At 41.9% G+C, this 23,168-nt stretch overlaps 3 protein-coding genes across 12 annotated transcripts in view; 2 read left to right on the forward strand and 1 right to left on the reverse strand.

Moving 5' to 3' along the window:
* Positions 1–2,506, forward strand: part of BORA (BORA aurora kinase A activator) — an 80,324-nt gene extending 77,818 nt beyond the window's left edge. The window contains exon 12 of the mRNA XM_078853302.1: positions 2,423–2,506. Coding sequence (XP_078709428.1) covers positions 2,423–2,437 — 15 coding nt within the window. The 3' untranslated portion in view covers positions 2,438–2,506. The remainder of the gene's footprint in view (positions 1–2,422) is intronic.
* Positions 1–12,680, reverse strand: part of DIS3 (DIS3 exosome endoribonuclease and 3'-5' exoribonuclease) — a 32,875-nt gene extending 20,195 nt beyond the window's left edge. The window contains exons 1-6 of one of the 4 annotated variants that reach the window (XM_073346540.2): positions 12,347–12,679; positions 11,267–11,424; positions 7,294–7,487; positions 7,115–7,188; positions 5,899–6,066; positions 1,408–1,572 (exon numbers count right to left, since the gene is read on the reverse strand). In XM_073346540.2, the coding sequence (XP_073202641.1) occupies positions 1,408–1,572; positions 5,899–6,066; positions 7,115–7,188; positions 7,294–7,487; positions 11,267–11,424; positions 12,347–12,574 (987 nt within the window). In that variant the 5' untranslated portion in view covers positions 12,575–12,679. Of the gene's footprint in view, positions 1–1,407; positions 1,573–5,898; positions 6,067–7,114; positions 7,189–7,293; positions 7,507–11,266; positions 11,425–12,346 lie in introns of those variants that run through there. The other 3 variants (XM_073346564.2, XM_073346548.2, XM_073346556.1) reach the window with 3 other exon arrangements.
* A 150-nt stretch (positions 12,681–12,830) lies between these two features.
* PIBF1 (progesterone immunomodulatory binding factor 1) overlaps positions 12,831–23,168 on the forward strand; it is a 171,834-nt gene continuing 161,496 nt past the window's right edge. For 3 of the 7 annotated variants that reach the window (XM_073346575.1, XM_073346595.2, XM_073346604.2), the window contains exons 1-4: positions 12,831–12,930; positions 14,327–14,629; positions 17,128–17,228; positions 20,186–20,384. In XM_073346575.1, the coding sequence (XP_073202676.1) occupies positions 14,378–14,629; positions 17,128–17,228; positions 20,186–20,384 (552 nt within the window). In that variant the 5' untranslated portion in view covers positions 12,831–12,930; positions 14,327–14,377. The other 4 variants (XM_073346585.1, XM_073346613.1, XM_073346622.2 and 1 more) reach the window with 4 other exon arrangements.

Genomic DNA, 23,168 nt, shown 5'->3' on the forward strand with positions numbered 1-23,168 from the left:
CCCCAATGACCTCAAATCTGTGTGTGTAAGAGGAATGCTTTCTTGTTCTGCTGTTCACACAATCCCTCAACTCTCCTCCACCCTTGCTGTTCTGTAAACCTCTTAACAAAAGAGTCTCATTACTCGGGGATGTGAATGGGGAAGGAGGAAGCTATGTGCTTATTTTAAGACAACAATTTAAAAGCCAGGAAATTCAAAGTTAATGTAACAGGCATTTGACTATATGGAAATTAAGGTGCCCACTGTATCTGAACTCTACCCCTACAGAAATACTATCTTCCTGTCTCTTTTTGTGAATGGAGTATCACAAATACGTACCATAGAATGTTTTATAAATGGTTCCTTATATACATGACCCCACTGAAGGCTAATGGTCTGTCATCACATTTAACCTTTGCTCTTTTCATGCAAGAGCTGTAATCTGGACCTAGCTCCGTGTCTAATAACTGGCTCGTACATGGAATCAGAAGGTAATCACGTGAGACCTTCCATACATTCCAGGAGCAGGACCATTTATGAGCAGGGACTGTTCTCCCCCAGTATGCTATTTTTCTAATTAGAAACTTGTACAGTGCATCTTTTTTACATATCTGTGCACATTTAGTACATCTGTATGTCTATAATAAAGGCAGGAGTTAGCAGGACAATTGTGTAATTAAGATTAAGGCATCCAAGTTTTTGTGGTCCCTAATAAGAAGAAATCTGTAACAAATTGTTATTTGTAATCAAAAATAAAAGGATGGTAAAGTTTCTGATTTTTCTCAGAAATTACGAAAGGCAGTGTTTAAACAGCGTAGGCATCTTTTCTATGTATTTAAAAGAAATATAAATATTTGAAAAGATGTGAAATTTAACTTTACATGTGAATTTCCTGGTTGTTGTGGGGTTTTTGTTTTAAATAACCAGCGTTTTTGTAAGGTATTTTATTGACACCCCCTTAAGCTGCTGCTAAGTACACGTATCATCAATGTTATCTTTACTTTCTTGGTCTAGGCATAAAAAGTTAAGTTCTCAATAAATTATCATCCCCATAAAAATAAAATAAAAAATAAGAGCAGCAGGTAAACTGGAGGATACATCTAGTTTTGAAGGAAATTTTATACAAATCACATGGAGAAGAGAGTGAGAGGTAAGAAAGTCTGTATCCAGCTATGACCTGGCTACACTGGCATTCCTGATTTCACATCTCTCACCACTAGAACTGGATGAAAAAAAAATGGGTATCGTTATAAAATTTTATCCATTTTGTCAAAACTATAAATTTTGGAAATTTTTAACTAGACCTATTGAACTTATCTTTCAAGAGCTGAAATAGATCTTTCTCCAGGTTGCCAAGCAACGAGAAGAAAGGAGACAACACAGGAGCACAAATAGGACTGAATCAGAAACCTGTCATTTATATCATACAGTATTTTCTTTTTCTTCTTCGTTTTCATCATCATCTTCATTTTGACCCTCATCTTGCAAAACCACAGAGGATGGTGCAACCCACTGGTCTTTTGCCAACAGTTCCACAGCTACTAGATCTTCATGAACTGCTCGGTTTAAATTTTTAAGCCCTTGTATAATTATCTGTTTAAGAAAACAATGTTTTAGATATTAAAATTACAAAATTTTACAGTAGTCCCGCAGAGGCCCTATTGTGTTAGGCACAGTACACACGTACAATAGAAGCAGCAGTCCCTGTCCCAAAGAGCTTACACAGTCATTAAGAGTTAGCAATAACTATTTTTTCCATCCCAGGTCTCTTTCAGTACTAAAAATACTTTCCTAGTATTCTCACTCTCACTAACCTCACATTTTAACCCAGATTGAATTTGGAAAATCCAAGAGTTATCTCCTTTTATTGTTAATCTTTGTTTCAACTGATTTAAAATTTATCTTAAATGTATAAGAAACTTTAATAAAGCACAAATGTGACCTTTCATACGTTTCCCTTGTGACACTGGTAAACCAAGTGCCAGTTCTGACCAAAACTGTAGGCATTAGCTAAGACTCATAGCTGCAAACCAAATCAGCATATTTGTAATAATAAGTATTATTAATTATTATTATAAGACTGTATTTACTGTTTAGACTATGAAATGTTTGTAAGTTGCTACATGCGTTAATCTCACTTGTAAGGTCTGTATCCCATGCTATAAGGAAATATGTAAGTTTTGTTTTATGACCTTGAAAATGTTTGCTCTGAACTTGTGAACACAAGTGGGGAATTGTCCCTCCCACCCATTAAGGACATCTATCCAAATTAAATAGATCATTATGGGACATCACTATACAAAGGACTGTGAATGGCCTCATCACACCTTAGAAATGCTACATGCAAGAGAGCTCCTCTCATGGACTGGAAAGCCAAAAGTAAAAAATAAAACAGGGTCAAAAGAAAACTATTCATCTCTCTTTGTTGTTTGAACTCTCACAGGGTCAAAGACACTAAACTAAAGCAGAGCTCCCCAGGGTTGACCTGAAAGACATTTTGAACAGACAGATTATTACCACATCTCGGTCATCTTTAGGAATCACAGATGGTAACTCAATGTGAGTATGTTTGCTTGCTGTACTCTGTAAAATAAAGCATTTCTTTTTCCTAATAAAGGTTAATAAACCTTTAGATAGCTTATTACAGGACTGGCTACAGAAGTGCTCCTTGGTATAAGGTCTAGGGTATCAACTGATCTGGGGTAAGTGAGTGGTCTCTTGGGACCGGAAGAAACCTGAATATTTTGTGACTGTTGGTGTAACTGACCATTTGTCACTATGTCCAGCTTGCCTGAGTGGCCAGATAGACTGGAGAGTCTGTGAGTCAATGGTAAAACTGTAACAGTGATCCTGGAGTTCACATCTGTTACTGGGTTGGTAAAATCTAATTACAGATATAGAACACACCACCTCATGTTTCACATGTATGCAGAGGAATCAATTAAAAATATTACAAGAAGAGACTCTATGGTATTGCACACATCCAATACAAAACCACTGACTCCACAAACATCTCCCATGTCGTGATGAAGAAACTACTATCTCATACTTGTACGAGTTAACTGTATACCTTGCAGGAAAAACATTGAGCAATTCTTTGCATGCTGAAAAGAATTGTCCTTGTTACATGGTGTAATGAAGCTGCTGCCTCACCTGTTAGGATACAGATATTCAGGCCTGCCTGTAAAGGCCTATACTCTAAGAATTTAGGTGTATTCTTATCACTTGGCTAGTTATAGAGGTATAAAAGAAAGAATCAAAATCACTGTCTGCCGGTGTAAGAGCGTTCTCTTACTGTGACAGTCTGATGTTCTGTTCTTAGGCTAAGGCCTTTGGCTAAGCAACAGAGGCAGCCATAAGCTGGGAAGTGAATGGTCACATCCTCACATTCCAAACCAGTCACATTGAAATAAGGTGTTATTGGGCTGTTAGGAATACAATCCTGTCCTGATAATGCCTATCGCCTCCAGAGAAAGGGAAGTGCCTAGAAAACGTAAAAGGAAACTTAGTTTGATAGCATCCTGTCTGGCAAGAACTCACTTATCAATAGCTGGGATGTGAAATCCTCACTTCTGTATTGTTTTGTCATTATAGTTCCCACTTTGCTATTGTTGGTCTGGATAATCTCTGTCTGGTTCTCTGATTGTTCCTGTCTGCTGTATAATTAATTTTGCTGGATGTAAACTAATTAAGGTGGTGGGATATAATTGGTTACATAATCATGTTACAATATGTTAGGATTGGTTCGTTAAATTTCAGGAAAATGACTGGTTAAAGTATAGCTAAGCAGAACTCAAGTTTTACTATATAGTCTGCAGTCAATCAGGAAGTGGGTGGGTGTGTCGGGAAATGGGAAGAGGGAATGGGGAAACTGGAATCATGTTTTGCTAAAGGGGAAAATGGGAACAGGGGTGCGGAAATCGGAATCATGTTTGACTAAGGGCAGGAATGGGAAGAGGGACACAGGTGTAAGGCTCTGTGGTGTCAGAGCTGGGAAGGGGGACACTAAGGAAGGAAACTGGAATCATGCTTGCTGGAAGTTCACCCCAATAAACATCAAATTGTTTGCACCTTTGGACTTCGGGTATTGTTGCTCTCTGTTCATGCGAGAAGGACCAGGGAAGTAAGTGGATGAAGCAATAAAGCTCCCTAACATCACCCAGTTCAGAGGAGTTTCTTGGTAGCTCCCATACGGCGGCTGACACTAAAGTTATCTTGTATGTGCTCAATGCCAGAGAGAGAGGTGCTACTAAACTCTGGATTTTTGCACAAGACACAGATGTTCTAGCGCTCTCTGAGAGACATTACACCCAAGATTTCTGCAAGATTCTGTTTCTGTGACTGTTGTTGTGGAACAGAATTATTGTATATCCCTCTGAGATGCATTCCTATCACTTGGACCATTAAAAGTTGCTACAATGCCAGGTTTCCGGATGTGATACTACTGGAAGGCTGGCTGGAATGACCAAATTATCTTAATGGGAGGCATTTTATTCAACCTCTGATGACTCTCTCCTTACTCTGAAGGTACTCACAACAGCTGAGACAGTCACTGATAAGGTAATAAATGCACTGGACATGTTTATATGCTGAGTTTACCGTTTGAAGACCAACATTATTACACTTGCAGAGCTCTGTTGGTGGATGCTTTCCAAGAAGCAGACAAATGGAAAAAATTGCCACCAACAAGGGATGCATTTATATCTGGTATCAACAGGGCAAATCATCAAGCAATGGAATGGTTCTGTGGATGATCAAGCACATCCAAAAACTACCCTCCCCTCCTGGGCACGAATGGGTCTTGGAGGAAGGATTTATCACACACCAGTGATATATAAAATACCATGCATGCCCAAATCAATCCTTCAGGTAATCAAATGCTTGTATGAACAGACTAGATACTCAACACCCTGCAAAGGTTTGGCTAACAGCGTGCCTTGTACGGAGATATGCAAGAGCGGCAATTTGTCTAGAAGGAGATGACTCTGATGATGACTTGATGAATTAACGTTTTCAGTCCTACATGTCAGGGCTAATTCCCCCAGGATTATCAAAGATCAAAGTCCTTCTTATGTAAGCAATGCATCCCTGTGTTAAACTAAAAAAAATTTGATTTTTAAAAATGTTCTCAACTATATATTTACACAATTGTTCTAGGTTTGTCGTGTTTGGTATCACTGTGTTTGTGAAAGACCGGACTTTCAAATGATACCCAACTTGACCCATTTTCAAAGACATTGTATTATCAAAGTTTCCACAAATTGGAAGACCTGGAGCTGAAAGAAAGCAGCAAGTCCTCCCTACGACGCAGAGGGTGACACGACTGAAATTATGATTTTGTAGATTTTTTTTAAACAAATCAAATGAGACCTTCCCTACCTTTCCATCACCAACTTGCCCACAGAATGAGATTTTACGACATTACATTCCCAGATTACTAACTTCAATAAGTGCTCAAGCAGATGAGCAAAAATATATACTTGAATGTACTCCAGACATATTTCCTTGGTCTTAAAAAGTGGACTTGTATATTGGTCAATAGAGAATCTTCTCACTTCGAGTAACAAAGAGTCAGAGCTGTGACAGAGAAAACTGGAGGGGGAAAAAAATGGCCACAATAAAATGCACACTGCTCACAAAAAAGAAGCGGACAGTGCTATAAAAACCAAGATCTTGGTGGAAAACCTGAGTTAAAGACAACTGGGATGACATGACATAGATCACATATAGGTAACTAATGTAGAAGTAATGTAAAACTAAGAGAAAGGGCCTTCATTAAGCAAAGGGACATTATAGCAACATTTCAAAACAGTAAGAGGTCATGTGGCTCATCTACATAAATCCTTAGAAACCCATAAGTTATTCATAAAAACACACTGGATGTTTTTCAAAACATGAAATCGAATGCAAAAAACTCACTTCTTTGTTCTCTTCAGTATCTCCATGAATCCATACTGTAGCTTCAAGATAATTATCTCTGTTGGCTCTGAAGGTTCCTTGAAAGTAGATTCCAGATTTTATGCCTTGCTGTAATTTGCTAAGGGGAAGATGCTCTGAAAAAATTATCCTTCCACTTTCTATTTCTTTCTGTTAAAAAAGTTAAAATTGTAGTTGATTCATTGCATTCATAACTATTCTAAAACTAAGCTCACTGACATCAAATTCAGCCTACCGAACTTCAATGCAAAAATCAGAGGTATAACCATTTGTTTAGGTAGCAATAAGAGTATATAAAATGTGCAGGCTACTGCTAACAGGAAGTGGATTACTGTCTCAAAAGGTTTCACAGCAGTACAAGGACCCTGGAAGCATCACATACTGGGAGTTCTTTTCTTCTGCCTGCAGCTGCACACCATAGCCATATACTGTGTGGATATCAAGTGCATTTATATTTAATTCAGAGGTTATCAGGACAGCATCAAGTTTGTATGAGGGAAAAACCGTTCCCAAGACAATATTTCTCAATGTTCCATGTAACCTCTCACCCCCTGCCAAATCCTAAACCTTTAAAATCACAACCAAATTAGAGTGATTTAAAGCATTTACTAAAACCACAACTTTAAGAGAAATATTGAGCAAAGTGAGAGCCTTGGAACCACATCAACTCTAATATATTTAGTAAATCAGAAAATATTTTGTCCCATATTAAATCATTGGTAATTATATGAGTATGTAGGTATTTGAAATACCTAAATTGTTTATACAAGTAAATCATATTAAATAAAAATTGACAGAAAACACTCATGAAAAATATTAAATTAATGTGAGCTCTAAAATAACAGGAACAACCAAAGAGCTAACTGGTCCACAATCCAGTTTTAGGCAATGTTTGTTTACTCCAGTTATTCTGGCTATGGATCTACATTTTTGGTTCAATTGATATTGTTTTCACCCGACACTGAATGAGGAGCTATCTACCGTAACTGTGACTTCTGCATGTAACTTGTAACAGTTTTCTAATAACTGCATAAACAGTGCATTCTGAGCAGCGTTTCATTTCTCCAGCAGCAGCAAAACAATATGGTCACGAAACTTTGATAAGTTAAGAATGCACATAAAGACCAGTATCACCATATTGCAAACCATTTATATTTCTTTTGAAGAGCTGGAACAAAATAAATAAAAGAAAACATACCCCTTCATCAGATACACAAGCAAGCCGATCTACAAGATCAGGATTAGCTATCAAGCTCTTTATATACTCTTCACCTATAAAAACACAGGCAGAAGATTATTTATTTACAAGATAAGTATGAAGACACTAGGAGATTTTTACATGTCAACAATAAGTCAAATACTTCATATCAAACTTACATGTATAAGCAGTTAACCCCTCTTCCACAGCCTTCTCTTTATTATTTCTGTCATTTGTTAGTAAAATAACTTGGATGGTCTCCTCATTGTTTATTTTCTTCAAGTGTTCATCATACCATTTTGCTGCTACTCGGATGGCTTTATCGTTGCGGTCATTAGCAGTTTCTCCTTGCTCTTGTTCTATATAAGTTTCTCTGAAACCAACAGAAAATCCTAAAGCAAGGTTAAAAGTGTGATGCTACTTATGTTTAAATATATCCAACAACAATCTAAAAGTTAGGGGAATAAGGAAAAATAGTGAGAAAATTCTATTTCCAACACAGAAATTATTCAAGATTAGGGAGGATGTGAGACACTCCAGAGGGACTTAATGAATTTCATTAACTGAGCAACACAAGGACAAACATAATGCACTACAGAAACAATAATAGAAGTTACTTGCATGCACCAACAAATCCAAATTAGTTATTTCCTGTGATGGAGTTTACAGACCCCACACCAAGTCTGAGAAAGAGGGAAGGGCTGGAGCAGTACTGGGGCAGGAAAACTTTGCCCTCAGGCAATGCCTAGCATGGTCCTGGGGAAAGGACCAGTATAAAGAAAGCTCGAGCACGGGTGAGGAAAGAGAGAAGTACTGCTCTTCAGCAGTAGAAAACGCAGCCCCTACCCCTTTACCTTCAACAATAACAAAGGAGGGAGAACTGTGTGCAGGAACACCAGAGAGTTACCTGCATTGGCCCCTAGATTGTGGGTTTAAAGCCAATGAGATTTACTTAACAGCAGACATGCCCCAAATGGAGACATCAGGTGTGGTAGGAAGTGGCTCAGGAGAAGGTGATTAGGAGGTGGGCCAAACTTAGGCCACTCCAGGCTCTTACACTTTCAGGGCCCTGGGCTGGGATCTCGTGGAGCAAGGCGGCCCAGGTCTGCTTCCCTCCCAGATTCCCCTCCCCAAGCCATAGGCTGGGCCGGACTAGGTGTTACCATCAAGGAAGTCGACCTAGCTGAGACCCATTCAGGGGTCCAGGACACACTCAACTGAAAGAGACCTAAACCACTAGGTCTGTTGACCAAACAAACAACCCCAGTAAACCTTCCCTAAGAGAGACTGTTGTCTCTGTGGATGTCTAGATGAGGCTACTGGCTCAATATGTATGTATTCAGTGTTTCAGTCACCTCATTTAAAAAATAAACCCACACAACAGAAATAGAAAAGAGCTTGAAGGAAAATAAAACTTAAGAGATATTAGGGGTGAGTTCTACAAGATATTAAAAATAATAGAAGTATTTACTTTGGAATGAAAGGGGATGGTCAGAGGAAAGATGGTCTTGCAGTTTGGGAAATGGACCGGTAGTCAGAAGATCTGGGTTCAGTTCCCAGGTCTGCTGAATCTTTTGTGTGTCCCTGGATAAAGTTGTTTAATATATCTCTTCCTCTGCATGGGAATAATATTCTCTTGTCCCAACTTTTGTTGGTCACACCTCAGGGCAAGGACTATCTCCTACTATGTGCTTGTACAGTGCCTAGCACAACAGGGTCCCCAACTTGCCCAGGGCCCTCTGGGTACTACCATAATACAAAATGATTTATACACTCTCATTATGTTTGGCACTACCATTAGCCATTTTTTATAGCATGAGAAGACGATGGCATACATCATTACTTCCTTTTATTTGTATCTTTTAAATGTGAGGTATGGAACTCAACACTACATTATTGAGTCAAGTTACTTAGTAAGATTCAGGCTTGGTCTACTCTACAGAGTTAGGTTGACATAAGACAGTTTATGTTGACCTAACTATGTCAGTGTCTACGTTAGAATGCTGCTTCCAATGAAGTCAATGTTCCCTTCAACATAATAACTCCACCTTCATGAGAGGCGCAGTGCATATATCAACGTAGTTAGGGCAACACAGCCTCTGTGTAGATGCTGCATTATTTACATCAGCTGTTGGCTGTCAACCCCAAGCCGGGCTGACAGCAGAGTCATCCCCCCAGCACTGAGACCCAGAGCCCCACTACTGCCTCCTGGTGAGGGATCTGGGGGTGGAGAGGGAAGGAGAGCAGAACCTAAGCCACTGCTCGGGCTTGGGCTCTTCTCCCCCACACCCCAATCCCTCACTGGAAGGTGGCAGCTGTGCTTCTGGCTGTCAGCCCTGGCAGCTGGACTCCCCCCCCCCGCAGCAACAGCCCCAGCTGTGAGCCTGAAAGGCTCAGTTTCACAGCTGGGAACCTACCAGCAATGAAACAGACATTCTTGTCAGGTTCACAGCTGCTACTATTTCACATTTTGGCTCCGGTTGTCAGCCCTGTAGCCCGGGGATTCCAGCAATGAGCCCCACATGGCGCTGACAGCTTGGGCTGTCAGACCTGGTACGGGGGCTCATAGAGCCCCCACCGGCTGACAGCCAAAGCTGAAAAGTGAAATAATAGCAGCCGTGAACCTGACAAGAATGTCAATTTCATTGCTAATAGTTCCCTGCTGTGAAACTGAGCCCTGTGTGGGTTCACAGCTGTGTCAGTCCCTGGGCTGTGAGGTAGGATCACAGTTGTGAGCCCAGTGCCTGGCTGACAGCTCCAGCTGTCAGCACAGGGGCTGGGGGGCTGCAGCTATGAGCCCAGTGCCCAGCTGACAGTTGCGGGGGGCTGTGAGCCCCATGATTACAGCTGAGGCTGTCAGCCCAGGGCTGCTGGGCTCCAGTGTCAGTGTCTCACAATGCCCCACTTCTGGTGAGGACGCGCACTACAGACATGAGAAGCAAGAGTGGACATGAATCACCACTTCAATTACTGCGGTGGCTGTAAGTGGACTTAAGTCAACTTAATTTTGTAGTGTAGACAAGCCTTCAGAAAAGTTAGGGGCCTGATCCAAAGCCTACTGAAGTCAAAGAGAGTGTCTATCTACTGATTTCAATGAGTTTTGGATCAAACCCTAGATGACTGAGGCTAATGACAATTTAAGTTAATATATTGTCTTTTATCCAGACTGATATCATGATGTTCACTTGTGCAGTTTGCATTTCACTAATGTGCAAAGTGATCACCACAAGAGTGAAATGTGGTAACTATTTAACAGAACACATCAACAACAACACAAGAGTTACAAATCTTGCCTACTTCCTGGCATTAGCAAACCACCAAAGTAGGCCTTCACAAGTTCTCTAATGATTTAACAATGCACAATTGTCCAGATGCATTAGTGTGTGTGGTAGAGTGAAGGTTTGCCTTCCTTTGAGAAATCTACTAAAAGCCACTGCTGGAGATAGGATACTACTAGACAGACCAGAGATCTGTTCCAGCAGCAATTTCCACACCAACAAACCAATACATGCTTGTGATTAAGAAAAAATAGCAAAGAAATTAAATTCTGGTTCAAGTTGCTAATACATTTTAAATCATGTGTCTTTTGCAACAGTACTGAAAAATTTAGGTTTGGGATAGGTGCAGAAGTGAGTCAGAGCAGCAGGTGAAAGTGGTTTGGGGCAGGTAGCTACACCCTATCTCCAGTAAAACAAAAGCAACTATAACACAGGAGAATCATGCATGAAGCTTTTCACACAGTAAACCAGACTAAGGGACCAATCCAATTGCCAAGAGACCAATTCATGTAATTATTGACAACAAATGCATGCAAACCGTTAGCTTCATTAGTTCCTAAATTAAAAAGATATTTTTTCTGAATGCAAAATCATTTTCCAGTGCATGTGGATATTTTGAGGTAAATGTATTTTGAAGTGTCTGAAGGCATTTGACTTTCAGGCATATTCCTTTTCAAGCACCTGCAATTGTCTCACAACTAGCCACCCTAAAAGTGCATCATTTCATGTCTGTTGATGAAACTTCAAAGCACTTGAATTTTACTACAACTGCAGTTGTCATATTGTCATCATCATTACAGCAAAAATGTCAGTTGTCTCCCGGTTACCTATGTGGTACATTCTGAAGTTTGCTGTACCCTAAGCTATACCTTACCGATGATGTTCATTAGTGAAGGAATAGAAATGTTTTTCAGGACTGGCAATCACATCTCTAATTCGCTTGTACACTGGTGCACTCCGTTTCCTCACTTCTTGTAAAACTGTCTGAAGCACAATTACATTTGTAATAACAGGATCTTCAAGTATATCAATCTGTGAAACAAAAAGGAATCCAAGTTATTGTTTATTTATAACTCATAACAGAGATTCAAGTTTCAGAGTAGGAGCCGTGTTAGTCTGTATTCGCAAAAAGAAAAGGAGTACTTGTGGCACCTTAGAGACTAACCCATTTATTTGAGCATAAGCTTTCATGAGCTATAGCTCACTTCATCAGATGCATTCAGTGGAATTGTTTACCTGATCCTGACACATGATTGCCAGAAGATAAAATGAATGATGAGATGCCCAGACCTGCCTCACCCTGGCGGCTGGGGAGCAGACGGTGGAAATTCTAGCCCCCTAAGGAGCTGTCCCCATACCCTGCCGGGAGACCTTGGATGGGATTTTCAAAAGCTGTCAGCCATGAATTTGATTAGGTAGAGAGAGAAGATTCACTTCAGCCCTGACCCCCCAACAGTATCATCAAGGAAGCCAAATTGAGCATTGGCCCGAAGGACAGGGAATCCCAAAAGCGATGGCGCTGGTGCTGCCACTCTCTTGATTTGATTGCATGTCTCACAACATTTGGTGTTTTTCTTTAAGTCCCAGCTCCTGGAGACAAGCGATTACAAGGGAAGCTGGGCTCAGATTTCAGAAAGAGGAGGTTGATATCCCCGGGGCTGTGGGGAAATGCTTGAAACCGCGGCCAGAAAGCACGGCAAAGCAGACACTGCCAGGCCGACAAAGAGAAAACCGCATTTATGAGGTTTAAGCCTCCTGACGTTTGACCGGATCTCGGATTGCTGGAGGCCTGACCAGCGAATCCTGAGAGAAGACGGGTGAGGGATCCTGTCTCCAATATCCCGGGACCCACACGGCTACGGCTACGCCGCACAGAACAATGCTGACTCCTGCGTGAGTCCCAAGCCCCACGCGCACAGCTCCCTCACCCTCGGGAGTGGGCGGGGGTTGGTACCTGGTGCAGCAGGACGTTGGTGTCCGGCAGCAAGTAGTGCGGGGCGGGGCAGAGGCTGCTGGCGGCACCGCCGGGCTGGGCCTCGAGGCGGGGCTCCCCGGGCTGCTGCCCGCACTGCTCACAGGCGGCCGCCCCGCACGCGATGTCCTCGCGCAGGTAGTGCTCGCGCACCACTTTCATCACCGCACCCGCCCGCGTCCGCTTCAGGAACGTGCGCGAGGTCAACATCCTGCCCGCAGTAGCGCCGGCCAGTACCCCAGGGAAGAACCAGCACCAGGCGAGAGGCTCCCGGCAAGCAACTCGACCCTGCCGGAACCGGAACGGCAGGCGGAACCGGAGACTACAGCTCCCAGCATGCACTGCGGCCCGCGCCGGAAACACTTCGGATGCCCGCTGTGCTGTTTGGGCCGTTGGGATGGAAGGGGATTGCGGGTCCCAGCATGCATTGCGACTAGAGCGGGTCGGTTGGCGCTGCTCCCTTCGTTCTTTGGTTTTAGCGCGAGTGCTGTTGTCTTGGTGACGGCAGCTAACAGCCCCGCCCTTTCCGGGGTGAAGCCTGAGCTGTTGGTCGGGAGTTGCCGGAGGTGAGTCCGGCTGCAGGGGCCTCTCCCGCCTAGCCGGGCAGTGCACGGGGCAGGGCTGCAGTGAGGGTCGCCTCCCGAAACGTACCGGCCTGCGCCGCGGGGATCCGCCCCGGCGGCTCTCACGGGGCAGCCTCGTTTTGCCGCTCGCCCCGGTAATGGTTCGTGCGGGGCTATACGCAGATATGAAATAACACGTTCAAACACGCCAGCCCCTCGCTGCGCGCAGGCCTTTGGGCGGCTCGGGGCCGGCAGGCGATGTGCCCGGGGTCATTCAGGAGGGAAGCCCGAGTGGGGTGCGGGATGGCGCAGGCCGGGCTCCACTGGTGTTCATTGGGACCAGGAGCCACTCCTGCCCTAGGGCGACTTCCAGCCCTCCTGCTGTGACCCTGCCCCCGTGGTCAGGCCTCTCCACCGCCCCTCAGTCTGAGGGATGGTGGCTTGGTACTCCCCACTTCTGTGTTTAAACAGGCTGTTCATTAGGGATGAAGGGGCAGGGCACGGGCTGTGGCGGAGAGCGAGCTCGGCTTTGTGGATGCAAGGAAGACTAAAGTAAGGGTCCGACTGGAGCATCCCCACTGCAGGTGCAAGGCACCATTCTTTGACCTTCCTTTCCTAACATAAACACAGGGTCAAGTGTTATGACCCCCCCCCCCAAAAACAAACAAACAAACAAATAAAAAAACCCAAAACATTGTATGGGATGCACAGTTATCTTCTGGGGAGAGGCTGAGAGAGAGAACAAAACACATTCGATAGATGTGTGGTCAGTTTGCTTCAGGCACGACTGGGAGGCATTCAGATAGTATGTTAGAGAGGATGGTATAAGAACTGATATGGATTAGAAAGTTATGTATGGAAGCTTAAGGAATCTTTCCCATGTCATTTAAGTTTGCTGCATGAATAATAAGTATGTCCCTCATTTGGATCTCTGCCATATATTATGTTCCATGCCTCTGGGAAAGAGGGAGATTGAATGAGAGAAATGTGGGAGAGACTGAACCAAAAACCCATGGTGTCTTTTTGCAATGCTGCATAGGCAGTGCAAAGCATGTGATTAATGAGGGGGTCAGGCACTATGCTGAGACTGAGCAAGGTGAAATCCCACTGTGACAATCCATATGTAGCTCATTCTAGCACTGGTGACACCACCCATTGGTAATGATGAGCCTAGAATGTCCTTCTGGAGAGAAGGCCATTGCTGTTGTGGAAGGTAGAAAGCCCCAGAAACAGAGTTCTGGGGAAAGATTTTATTTTACAGCATCCTACAAACATCTCTTACAGGTGAAAGGATAGGCCAAACATTGAGCAGGAAATCTAAAGTGTTGGTTAATAGTTTTTCATAATCTTTTAATACCTTTTCTCTTAATTGTTCTGACTTCTGCATTTCACTCTACAGGGTGCTCAGATCAAATCATAACCATAAAAACCTCTTCAAATAGAAAGAAAAATGTCACGGAAGGGCTCCAAGGAAACCAAGAAAGCAAATATCTCCAGCTCCCTGGAGTCTGAAGATATTAGTTTAGAGACTACAGTACCAACAGATGACATTTCCTCTTCTGAAGAGAGAGAAGGTACCACCAAAATCACTAGGCAACTGATTGAGCGGAAGGAATTGCTTCATAATCTACAATTGCTGAAAATAGAGTTATCTCAGAAAAACTTAATGATTGACAACTTGAAAGTGGAATATCTGACCAAAGTAAGGAAGTATGTGATTGTGTATATGTGTGCCCTATTCCACAACAACTGCTTAAGTCTAGAAAAGTACTTTATATACTACCTCATTCACGGTTCTTGAATAACTTCAATATACAAGTCAACTTCAGTTGCTCTAACTGAAATCAGGTGAAAGGTACAGAGGTGAAAATGTGAGCTTTCTTATGCAATGTGCTTCAGCCCTGTGGAAATTTCTAGGCCTATGAGTTCACTTTCATTCTTGACTTAATACTTTTTAGCACTTTCAGAGTTGTCAAGGTTCCTTCCCCACTCTGAATTCTAGGGTACAGATGTGGGGACCTGCATGAAAAACCCCCTAAGCTTATTTTTACCATCTTAGGTTAAAACTTCCCCAGGGTACAAACTATTTTACCTTTTGTCCCTGGATCTTACTACTGCCACCACCAAGTGTCTAACAAAAATAACAGGGAAAGAGCCTACTTGGAAACCTCTTTCCCCCCAAATCCCCCCCAAGCCCTACACCCCCTTTCCTTGGGAAGGCTTGCTAAAAATCCTCACCAATTTGCATAGGTGAACACAGACCCAAACCCTTGGATCTTAAGAACAATGAAAAAGCAATCAGGTTCTTATAAGAGAATTTTAATGAAAGAAAAAGTAAAAGAATTACCTCTGTAAAATCAGGATGGTAAATACCTTACAGGGTGATCAGATTCAAAACACAGAGAATCCCTCTAGGCAAAACCTTAAGTTACAAAAAGACACAAAAGCAGGAATATACATTCCGTTCAGCACAACTTATTTTATCAGCCATTTAAACAAAACCGAATCTAACGTATATCTAACTAGATTGCTTATTAACTCTTTACAGGAGTTCTGACCTGCATTCCTGCTCTGGGCAAAAGCAACACACACACAGAGAGAACCCTTTGTCCCCCCCCTCCAGCTTTGAAAGTATCTTGTCTCCTCATTGGTCATTTTGGTCAGGTACCAGCGAGGTTATCTTAGCTTCTTAACCCTTTACAGGTGAAAGGGTTTTTCCTCTGGCCAAGAGGGATTTAAAGGTGTTTACCCTTCCCTTTATATTTATGACAAGAGTACTGTACAGACTTCAATTTTCCATAATATTCCTGTAGGGTAGGTACCAAAATATCTTCCCTGTTTTTTACAGAAGGTAAAAGATGGGAAAATTGAGACATGAAGGAATTATTTGACTTCCCGAGGATATATCTTTAGTACAAACAGAGCTGGGGTTAGAACTTAGGAATTCTTGTGACAATACTTTTAGTCTTTTTTCAGAGTAGCAGCCATGTTAGTCTATATCCGCAAAAAGAAAAGGAGTACTTGTGGCACCTTAGAGACTAACAAATGTATTTGAGCATAAGCTTTCGTGAGATACAGCTCACTTCATCGGATGCATCTGATGAAGTGAGCTGTAGCTCACGAAAGCTTATGCTCAAATACATTTGTTAGTCTCTAAGGTGCCACAAGTACTCCTTTTCTTTTTACTTTAGTCTTGTGCTTTTTACAAGTCTAAACCAAAGAAAATACTAGTGCCCAGGCACTCTTACCATTCAAAGTCAAGAATTCTTTGTCAGCCTCTCAAAACACACAGACACACACTACAGAGGGCTATCACATGCATTTACTACAGAAGACTAAAAAATGTAAGGGAGTTAAGGGATCACCAGCCTGAAAAGGTTGAGAAACACTGAATTGTAGACTTTTGAGTGGTGGTCAAATGGGAAAGTTTGTCTGTGGAAATGTGGACTGACTTCGAAGCGAGAGATTCTATATCTTGTCCCATCTCATTTACAAGAAGTATGGGGAGGGAAGCTTAGGTAGGGGGAAGTGCAATAATGTCTTACTACAGTAGTGTATAGTTTTATTATTGTTACCTTTATCCTAGACCTTGTCTACACTTACAGCGGTGCAGCTGCACTTGTACAAGTGTGCCACTGTAGCAGTTAATGAAGATGCTACCTATGCTGATGGGAGAGCTTCTCCACCTTTCCGTGAGACAGTAGGTGTGTCGATGAGAGAAGCCCTGTCTATGAAGAGAGTTTCGTCAGTATAGCTGCATCACTCAAGGGTGTGGATTTTCCACATCCCTGAGCAACTGTAGTTATACCTACATAAGCGTAAACCAGGGCTCAGTCTCTTCTGTTGATATCTGTTTATAACTTGCACTTGTCTGTAAGTTGAATTTAGGCCAAATCCTGCAATCGAATCTGAGCAAGCGGATGCCTCGGCCTTTGTGAATCCAGTTATAGAATTGGAGCTTTACTTTGTAGGTACTTTGGGACAGGTATAATTTCTTTATTTCTTTTGGCAGGTGTCTAGAACATTTTTGGGTTTTCTTAAAACAATCAAAATAGCAGTCTCCTGACTAATTCAGACCTCTGCTATTTTTCTTAACTTTTTTAGTGGAAGGTAGTATAGGGTATTACTTTTGTCAGAAAATGTTTCAGGAGAAGTTAGCAAGGTAAGTCATTTTTCTCTTTTATCTTTAATTGCTTTTAGATTGAAGAGCTAGAAGAGAAGCTTAATGATACAATCCACCAGAAGCAGCTGTTATCTTTACGACTAGACAACCAGCTGGCATTACAGCAAGAAGATGCCAGGTACGAGAATAAACAAATCAACTTCAGCATTAATATGTACTATTGATCTAAATGCAGTGGTAGGAAATAAAACATGACGGGATGTAGGTTACTGGAAGAGCAGCTTTATTATAGGTTGTATAAACTTTCCATTCTAAACCTTCACTTAAAACTGCTAACTGTAACTTGCTGAAACTTTCACTACTAGCCCTGACTGAACCTAAATTGTACTTGAAACTTTAATATAAGTAAGAATCTCTGCTGTTTTGTGAATAAAGGGCTCGATTAGGAGTAATACTTTCCCCACTTAAAAAATAATACATTTACAACTCTTTTTTGATAAGTCTATATCCTGAATGGCTTGGGGAGATGGGAGGGAATGACAGTTTAGAAAACTCTCATTTGGCCCTGAAAGAGCCTTAATTGAGCAGAAGTGCTTCTAGTGTTTGGGTAAATATTGATTTTGACTTGAGTCTTCTGAAACATTACAATTGTCTAGAACCTAAAGCTAGATTTGGTAATGTGCTGTTGACAAAATACCTCATTAAGGAGTTCTGTTCTCACTTCTACTGACTGGTCTTAAGAAGGATTGTGAAGTGTGGTATCTTATTTAGTGAAGTCTCGCAACACAGCAGGAGATACATAAACTCAAGCACAGAGAAGTTGTGAGTTTCTGCAAGTCTCTTTCTGTAGAAGATTTGATACTCCTGGTGGAATTCTGTGCCAAAAAAAATTAAAAAATTTGCACACAATATTTTAAAATTCTGCATATTTTATTTGTCAAAATAACACAATATAATCACACCAGTCTCAATTGTTTTTGGTCATTTACTTCAAAATATCTGTCAGCAAGTATGTATGTAACAAAACAGAAAACAAAAACGATTCAGGAAATGTTTTTTGACAAATAGATTCCTTACTAGGCATATTAATAGAGAACTCTTGAGTAATAATTAATTTAAACTAGAATACAGAATCATATTTTCTCACCCCTCAGAAACAGTGAAAAGGCTTGGGGAAGTCAAGGGTAACAGAGGAGCCGAGGGAGAGGGAAGTAGATTGCTGGGAAGGAACCTGGGTGTGAACTTGGAGGGTTGTTGGGTATGGGTGAGAGAAGTATGGAACAGGTTTTTTGTGGGGGTGGGGAGGGATTGTTAGGAAGCTTTTCCCATGCATACCCTGGCTGATCCCTAGCCTCTCCCATTCAGTCAGGCACATCTGCCCGTGTCCCCATGTGTCTCTGTGCCCTCACCCAGCCCTATGTAGCCCTGCACCCCCTCCCCCAGTCCCCATGTGTGTCTGCACCTCCCTCCCCCCTGTGGCCTTGTGCCTCCACTCCCATTCTGCCCATGCTCCAGTCTGCCCTCCCCCACTAGCCCTTATGTGCCCCTGTCTGACACCCCCGCGTCCCCATAACCCATTTCCTGACCTGGCCACAGGCTCTGTGAAGAAGGCAGGCTTTCTCTTCCTTATCTGGCTGTGAGCTGCCACTTTGTTCTATCGCCACAGGCCCTCTGGTGGGTGAAAAGTGGAACTGCAGCAACATTTTGGCAGAAGCTTTTGTTGGTGCAAAAAATTTGAAATCTGCAGAGCTCATTAATTATGCACGTGTGCAGTAGTGCAGAATCCGCAGGAGTAATTTGTGGCAGAACTGGTCTCAGACTTAAGAGCACAGTGGCTCTTGGAAAAATGTCTTCCAATTGTGTGCTTAGTTGTGCCATCTTATGCTTATCTAACTTTTGTCAAGTGCTCTGGTATCTGTACAGATGAAAAAGTGCTATGTACTGTACAAATTATTAGGGCCAGAGACCTAAAACAGCTGAGTGACTTTCTTCTACCCTCCTCTGTCTACTACCTTTCTATTCTGCCCATCAATAACTTATGCTTATCTTTCTTCAGAACATATCCCTTTTGTGGACTAGGCCTGCTTTGGTGAACCTCAAAAAATATATTGGATCAAGATTTATCCTGAAACCTTGTACACCAACCCAATTAAAACTTTTTGGGTGCTTGTTTAAAAAACAAAACAGGGTAGTTCCCCCTCTTTCCTCCCACCCCCAAATAAAACCCTTCCTGAAAGAACAGTTTAGATTGAAAGTGTTTTTCAGTGGAGTTCAACCAGTATACAAAAGAAGTAGGCTTTCTTTACAACAATTGTGGATCTACAAAAACATAAACAAACTCTTTCAATGTTCAGATGTTTGGAAGTGAGCAGTTAAGGGATTCAACCAGTTTACAATGCTGTATATGCCTTCATCACTCATGATCAACCTACCTAACTTTAGGTAGTAACATTTTAAAAAGTCTATTAGTAGCATATTAACATTTGTGGAGGTCGGAGTTAAAGTTCCTTGTTTGAGTGTGATTTCTAAGAACCTTGATGAGTGCATTATGATGGCTGTATGTTGGAAGTGAGACGCAGTCTGTTGTGGAGGTTGTCTCTGTGAGTGTGATTATATTTGGATGATAAGGTGTGAATTGAAGTTGTTTGGGTGTTAATGTTGCTTTAACTAGAGTTGTCTTAGGCTTTGTCTGTACTGGAACTTCGTTGGCAAAACTTTTGTCGTTCAGGGGTATTTAACACCCTCCTTCCCAAATGACAAAAGTTTTACTGATGAAAAGTGCCAATGTGAACAGTGCTTTTTCCTGCCGACAGAGCAGCTGCTGCTGCTCATGGGGAGTGGAAGTCTTTTTATCATTAGGAGAGATTTCTCCTGCTGACAAACGGCAGCTACACTGCGTGCCTTTTAGCAGAACGGCTGTGGTGGCACAGCCATGTCGCTGAAAGCGAGGTAATGTAGACAAATTCTAGTTAGCAAAGTGTTTTTTTGGGGGTTTTTTTGGTAGGATTAAATTAATTGTGAACTCTTGTTCTCATCTGAAAATTAGGATAATAATTATTTGCCTAGCTCAAGTATTGTGAGGATTTATTGATACTTTAGACATGTTTATCATAATTTTCTGATACATTTACGTAGAAAACATCAAGAGCTAATGAAACAGGAAATGGAAACCATTTTAATGAGGCAAAAACAACTAGAAGAAACAAATCATCAGTTAAGGGAGCGAGCCGGAGATATCCGTCGCAGCTTGCGTGATTTGGAATTGACAGAAGATTATTATGAAAAACTGAAATCTCTCCCTGAAGATGAGCTTTCTATCCCTGAATATGTTTCTGTGAGTACTTTGTGTTCTGTATTGCTATTCTGTATTGCTATTCAAAATACAAATGATCATGGTTTAGTAACCTGTTTGTAAAGGTCATAATGAGTACCTTAATGCACTCTTTCTGACTCACAGTGTATGTGTGAAGAAAGCAGGGAGAAGCCTTTAGAACTCAGGTTCTTTTATCACCACCCACAGGCCGCCTGCACTAGAAATGAGACTCCTATTGCTGGGCCTCTTCCTAATATAATTCAGTCATTAAAAGTGGCATTCAAACAGAAAGAAGAAGCCTTTTAAAACCCAGTCTTTAATGCCTAATAGGTTGAAATGATGAGACCAAGAAGTGGATGAGATTTGTTTTACTTGCATGGTAGGCAGCAGGGAAGTTAAGTGGCAGAGGAAGGAACAGAGTGAGCATAAGAGTTTGAAACACACAGACTTCCTGGAACAACAATCCATGTTCTCGTTCAGTTATTCTGCCCTGTTAGAATCTAAACAGTGCAGAGATGAAGGATCTTTCCTTGGATCCATAAGAAAATAAGAACTGTGGAACTCTTTGCCAGGGGATGTTGTGAAGGCCAAAACTATAACAGGAGTCAAAAAAGAACTAGATAAGTTCCTGGAGGATAGGTCCATCAATGGCTGTTAGGCAAGATGGGCAGGGATGGAACACCATGTTCTGAGTGTCCCTAGCCTTTGTTTGCCAGAAGCTCGGAATGGATGACATGGGATGGATCTTTGATGATTGCCCATTCTGTTCATTCCCTCTGAAGCACCTGGCGTTGGCCATGGTCATAAGGCAGGATACTGGGCTAAATGGACCATTGGTCTGACCCAGTATGGCCGTTCTTATATAGTCCTTAGTCTGTAAATTTTCTATACCAGGCTTACAGCAGAAAGTATCCTTTAAACAAGTTTATTCTATCTAGATTTTGAACTAAAGGATATCACAAGTTTAATTTCTAGTATTTTATAGGTTAATATAGATAGCAGACATTAGCTCAGGGGTTCTCAAACTGATGGTCGTTACCCCTCAGGGTTGCAAGGTGGTTACATGGGGGTCATGAGCTATCCGCTCCGTGGGGCTGACAGCTTCCATTAAATTTCCCCCCCACTCCCCCTGTTTTTAATATATGAGGAGGGTCGTGCTTAAAGGCTTGCTGTGTGAAAGGGGTCACCAATACAAATAGTCTGAAAACTACTGCTTTAGCTAGTAAATTGAGTGTTTTGTTTTGGTTACTGTTCCCATTTTTTCCACAAGGTGGTGCTAAGTGATATTTTGCTGTGGCACAGAGCATGTAACTAACATTTTAAATGTAATTTGCAAATAGTTCTAAAAGAATTAAGGAACTTTACAATTATGTGCTCTCCTTACTACAGGTTCTACAGGTAAGGTAAGTCCCATTTATTCATGATATTGCATGGAAGTTTCTAAAGTTTTATAAAGGTAACAGACACCTGTTGTGGATCAAGTACAGACAGGACAGAAGTACCAGCAAATCTGTATTTCCAGACACCTAATATCAACCAGGAGAAAAAAACCCCATAAACCTTAAATTACATTTTTCTTCTGGAAAGTGTCTATGTATAAATTACATCGGTGTCTCACAAATTTGTGTGTACTGAGTATTATGTGCTTTAGTGACTAAAATATAAATTTTGCTATTCTTGTCATCTCTACATACTTCTGTTCCTTATGCGCAGTCAACAGAATTATTTCCTCACTTACACCCGTGAAATCCCATTGTCTTCAATGGGTTTGCACAGAACTTGAATAAACTAAGGAAAGAACTTTTCATGTAGAATTTTTATTATATGAACAGGGAAAAATGCAGTCTTAACTGACATCCCACAGCTCTTGACAGCTTGAATTTCTAGGACTGCAGCTAGCGAAACCATCTTTTTATTTGTAAAATGAGCAAATTTAATGTAAAAGGAACTGAAACACAGTAAATGTTTATCGTATTAGTGTTTTCAGAGACGAACTGAAGTTTAAGAGAATCTTGTAGTTTTTCCAACACAGAGAATAGCCTGGACATTCGAAGTTTTGTGTTGGCTTTCCCCTGCCCTTACCCTGCAAAATAAATTTTGAAAAGTATAAAATGCATCTAAATTTCTGTGCCAGGGACAACGAGAAACGTAGACTTTCAGCCCAGTGGTTAGTGTAGTCACACAGGGTGTGTGAGACAGCTGGTTCAAGCCCCCTCTGCCTGATGTGGAGAAGGAATGTGAACAGTGTTCTGCCTCCTCTCACATGAGTGCCCTAATGACTGGGCTATGGAATATTCTGATGTAGGACTCCCTCAGTCTCTCCTGTTGAGCTGTTCCATTTTGGATAAATAAATAAATAGACAATGGAGCAGAGGGACTAATCCTGAGTTTCCCACCTCCCGGGTGTGTGCCCTTCCTGCCAGGCTAGAGTCATTCTCACACTCTCAGCCGCAGTGATTAAGTAGTTTTATATACAGCGGAACAGTTTCAAGAGAAGCGATTGAGGGAGCCTCACATGAGAATATTCCATAACCCAGTGGTTAGGGCATTCACCTGAGCAGTGGCAGACTCCTGTTCAAATCCATTTTCCTCATCAGCCTGGGGCTAGCCTGAACCAGTAGACTCCCACATCCTGGGTGAGTACCCTAATCACTAGGCTAAAAGTTATGAGGGAGTGCCTCCTCCTCCTCTTCTTGCATATGGAGCGAGACTGCCTTTGAGCATGCATACTGGATTGAGTTCTGCATGCAAGGTAGGCATTCTTCGGCTTATCTTCCCCCAGTTTGTGACTTGCTCTGGGGCTTA

This window comes from Lepidochelys kempii, chromosome 1, assembly GCF_965140285.1.
Source record: "Lepidochelys kempii isolate rLepKem1 chromosome 1, rLepKem1.hap1, whole genome shotgun sequence".
In the NCBI taxonomy this organism is placed as follows: domain Eukaryota; kingdom Metazoa; phylum Chordata; order Testudines; family Cheloniidae; genus Lepidochelys; species Lepidochelys kempii.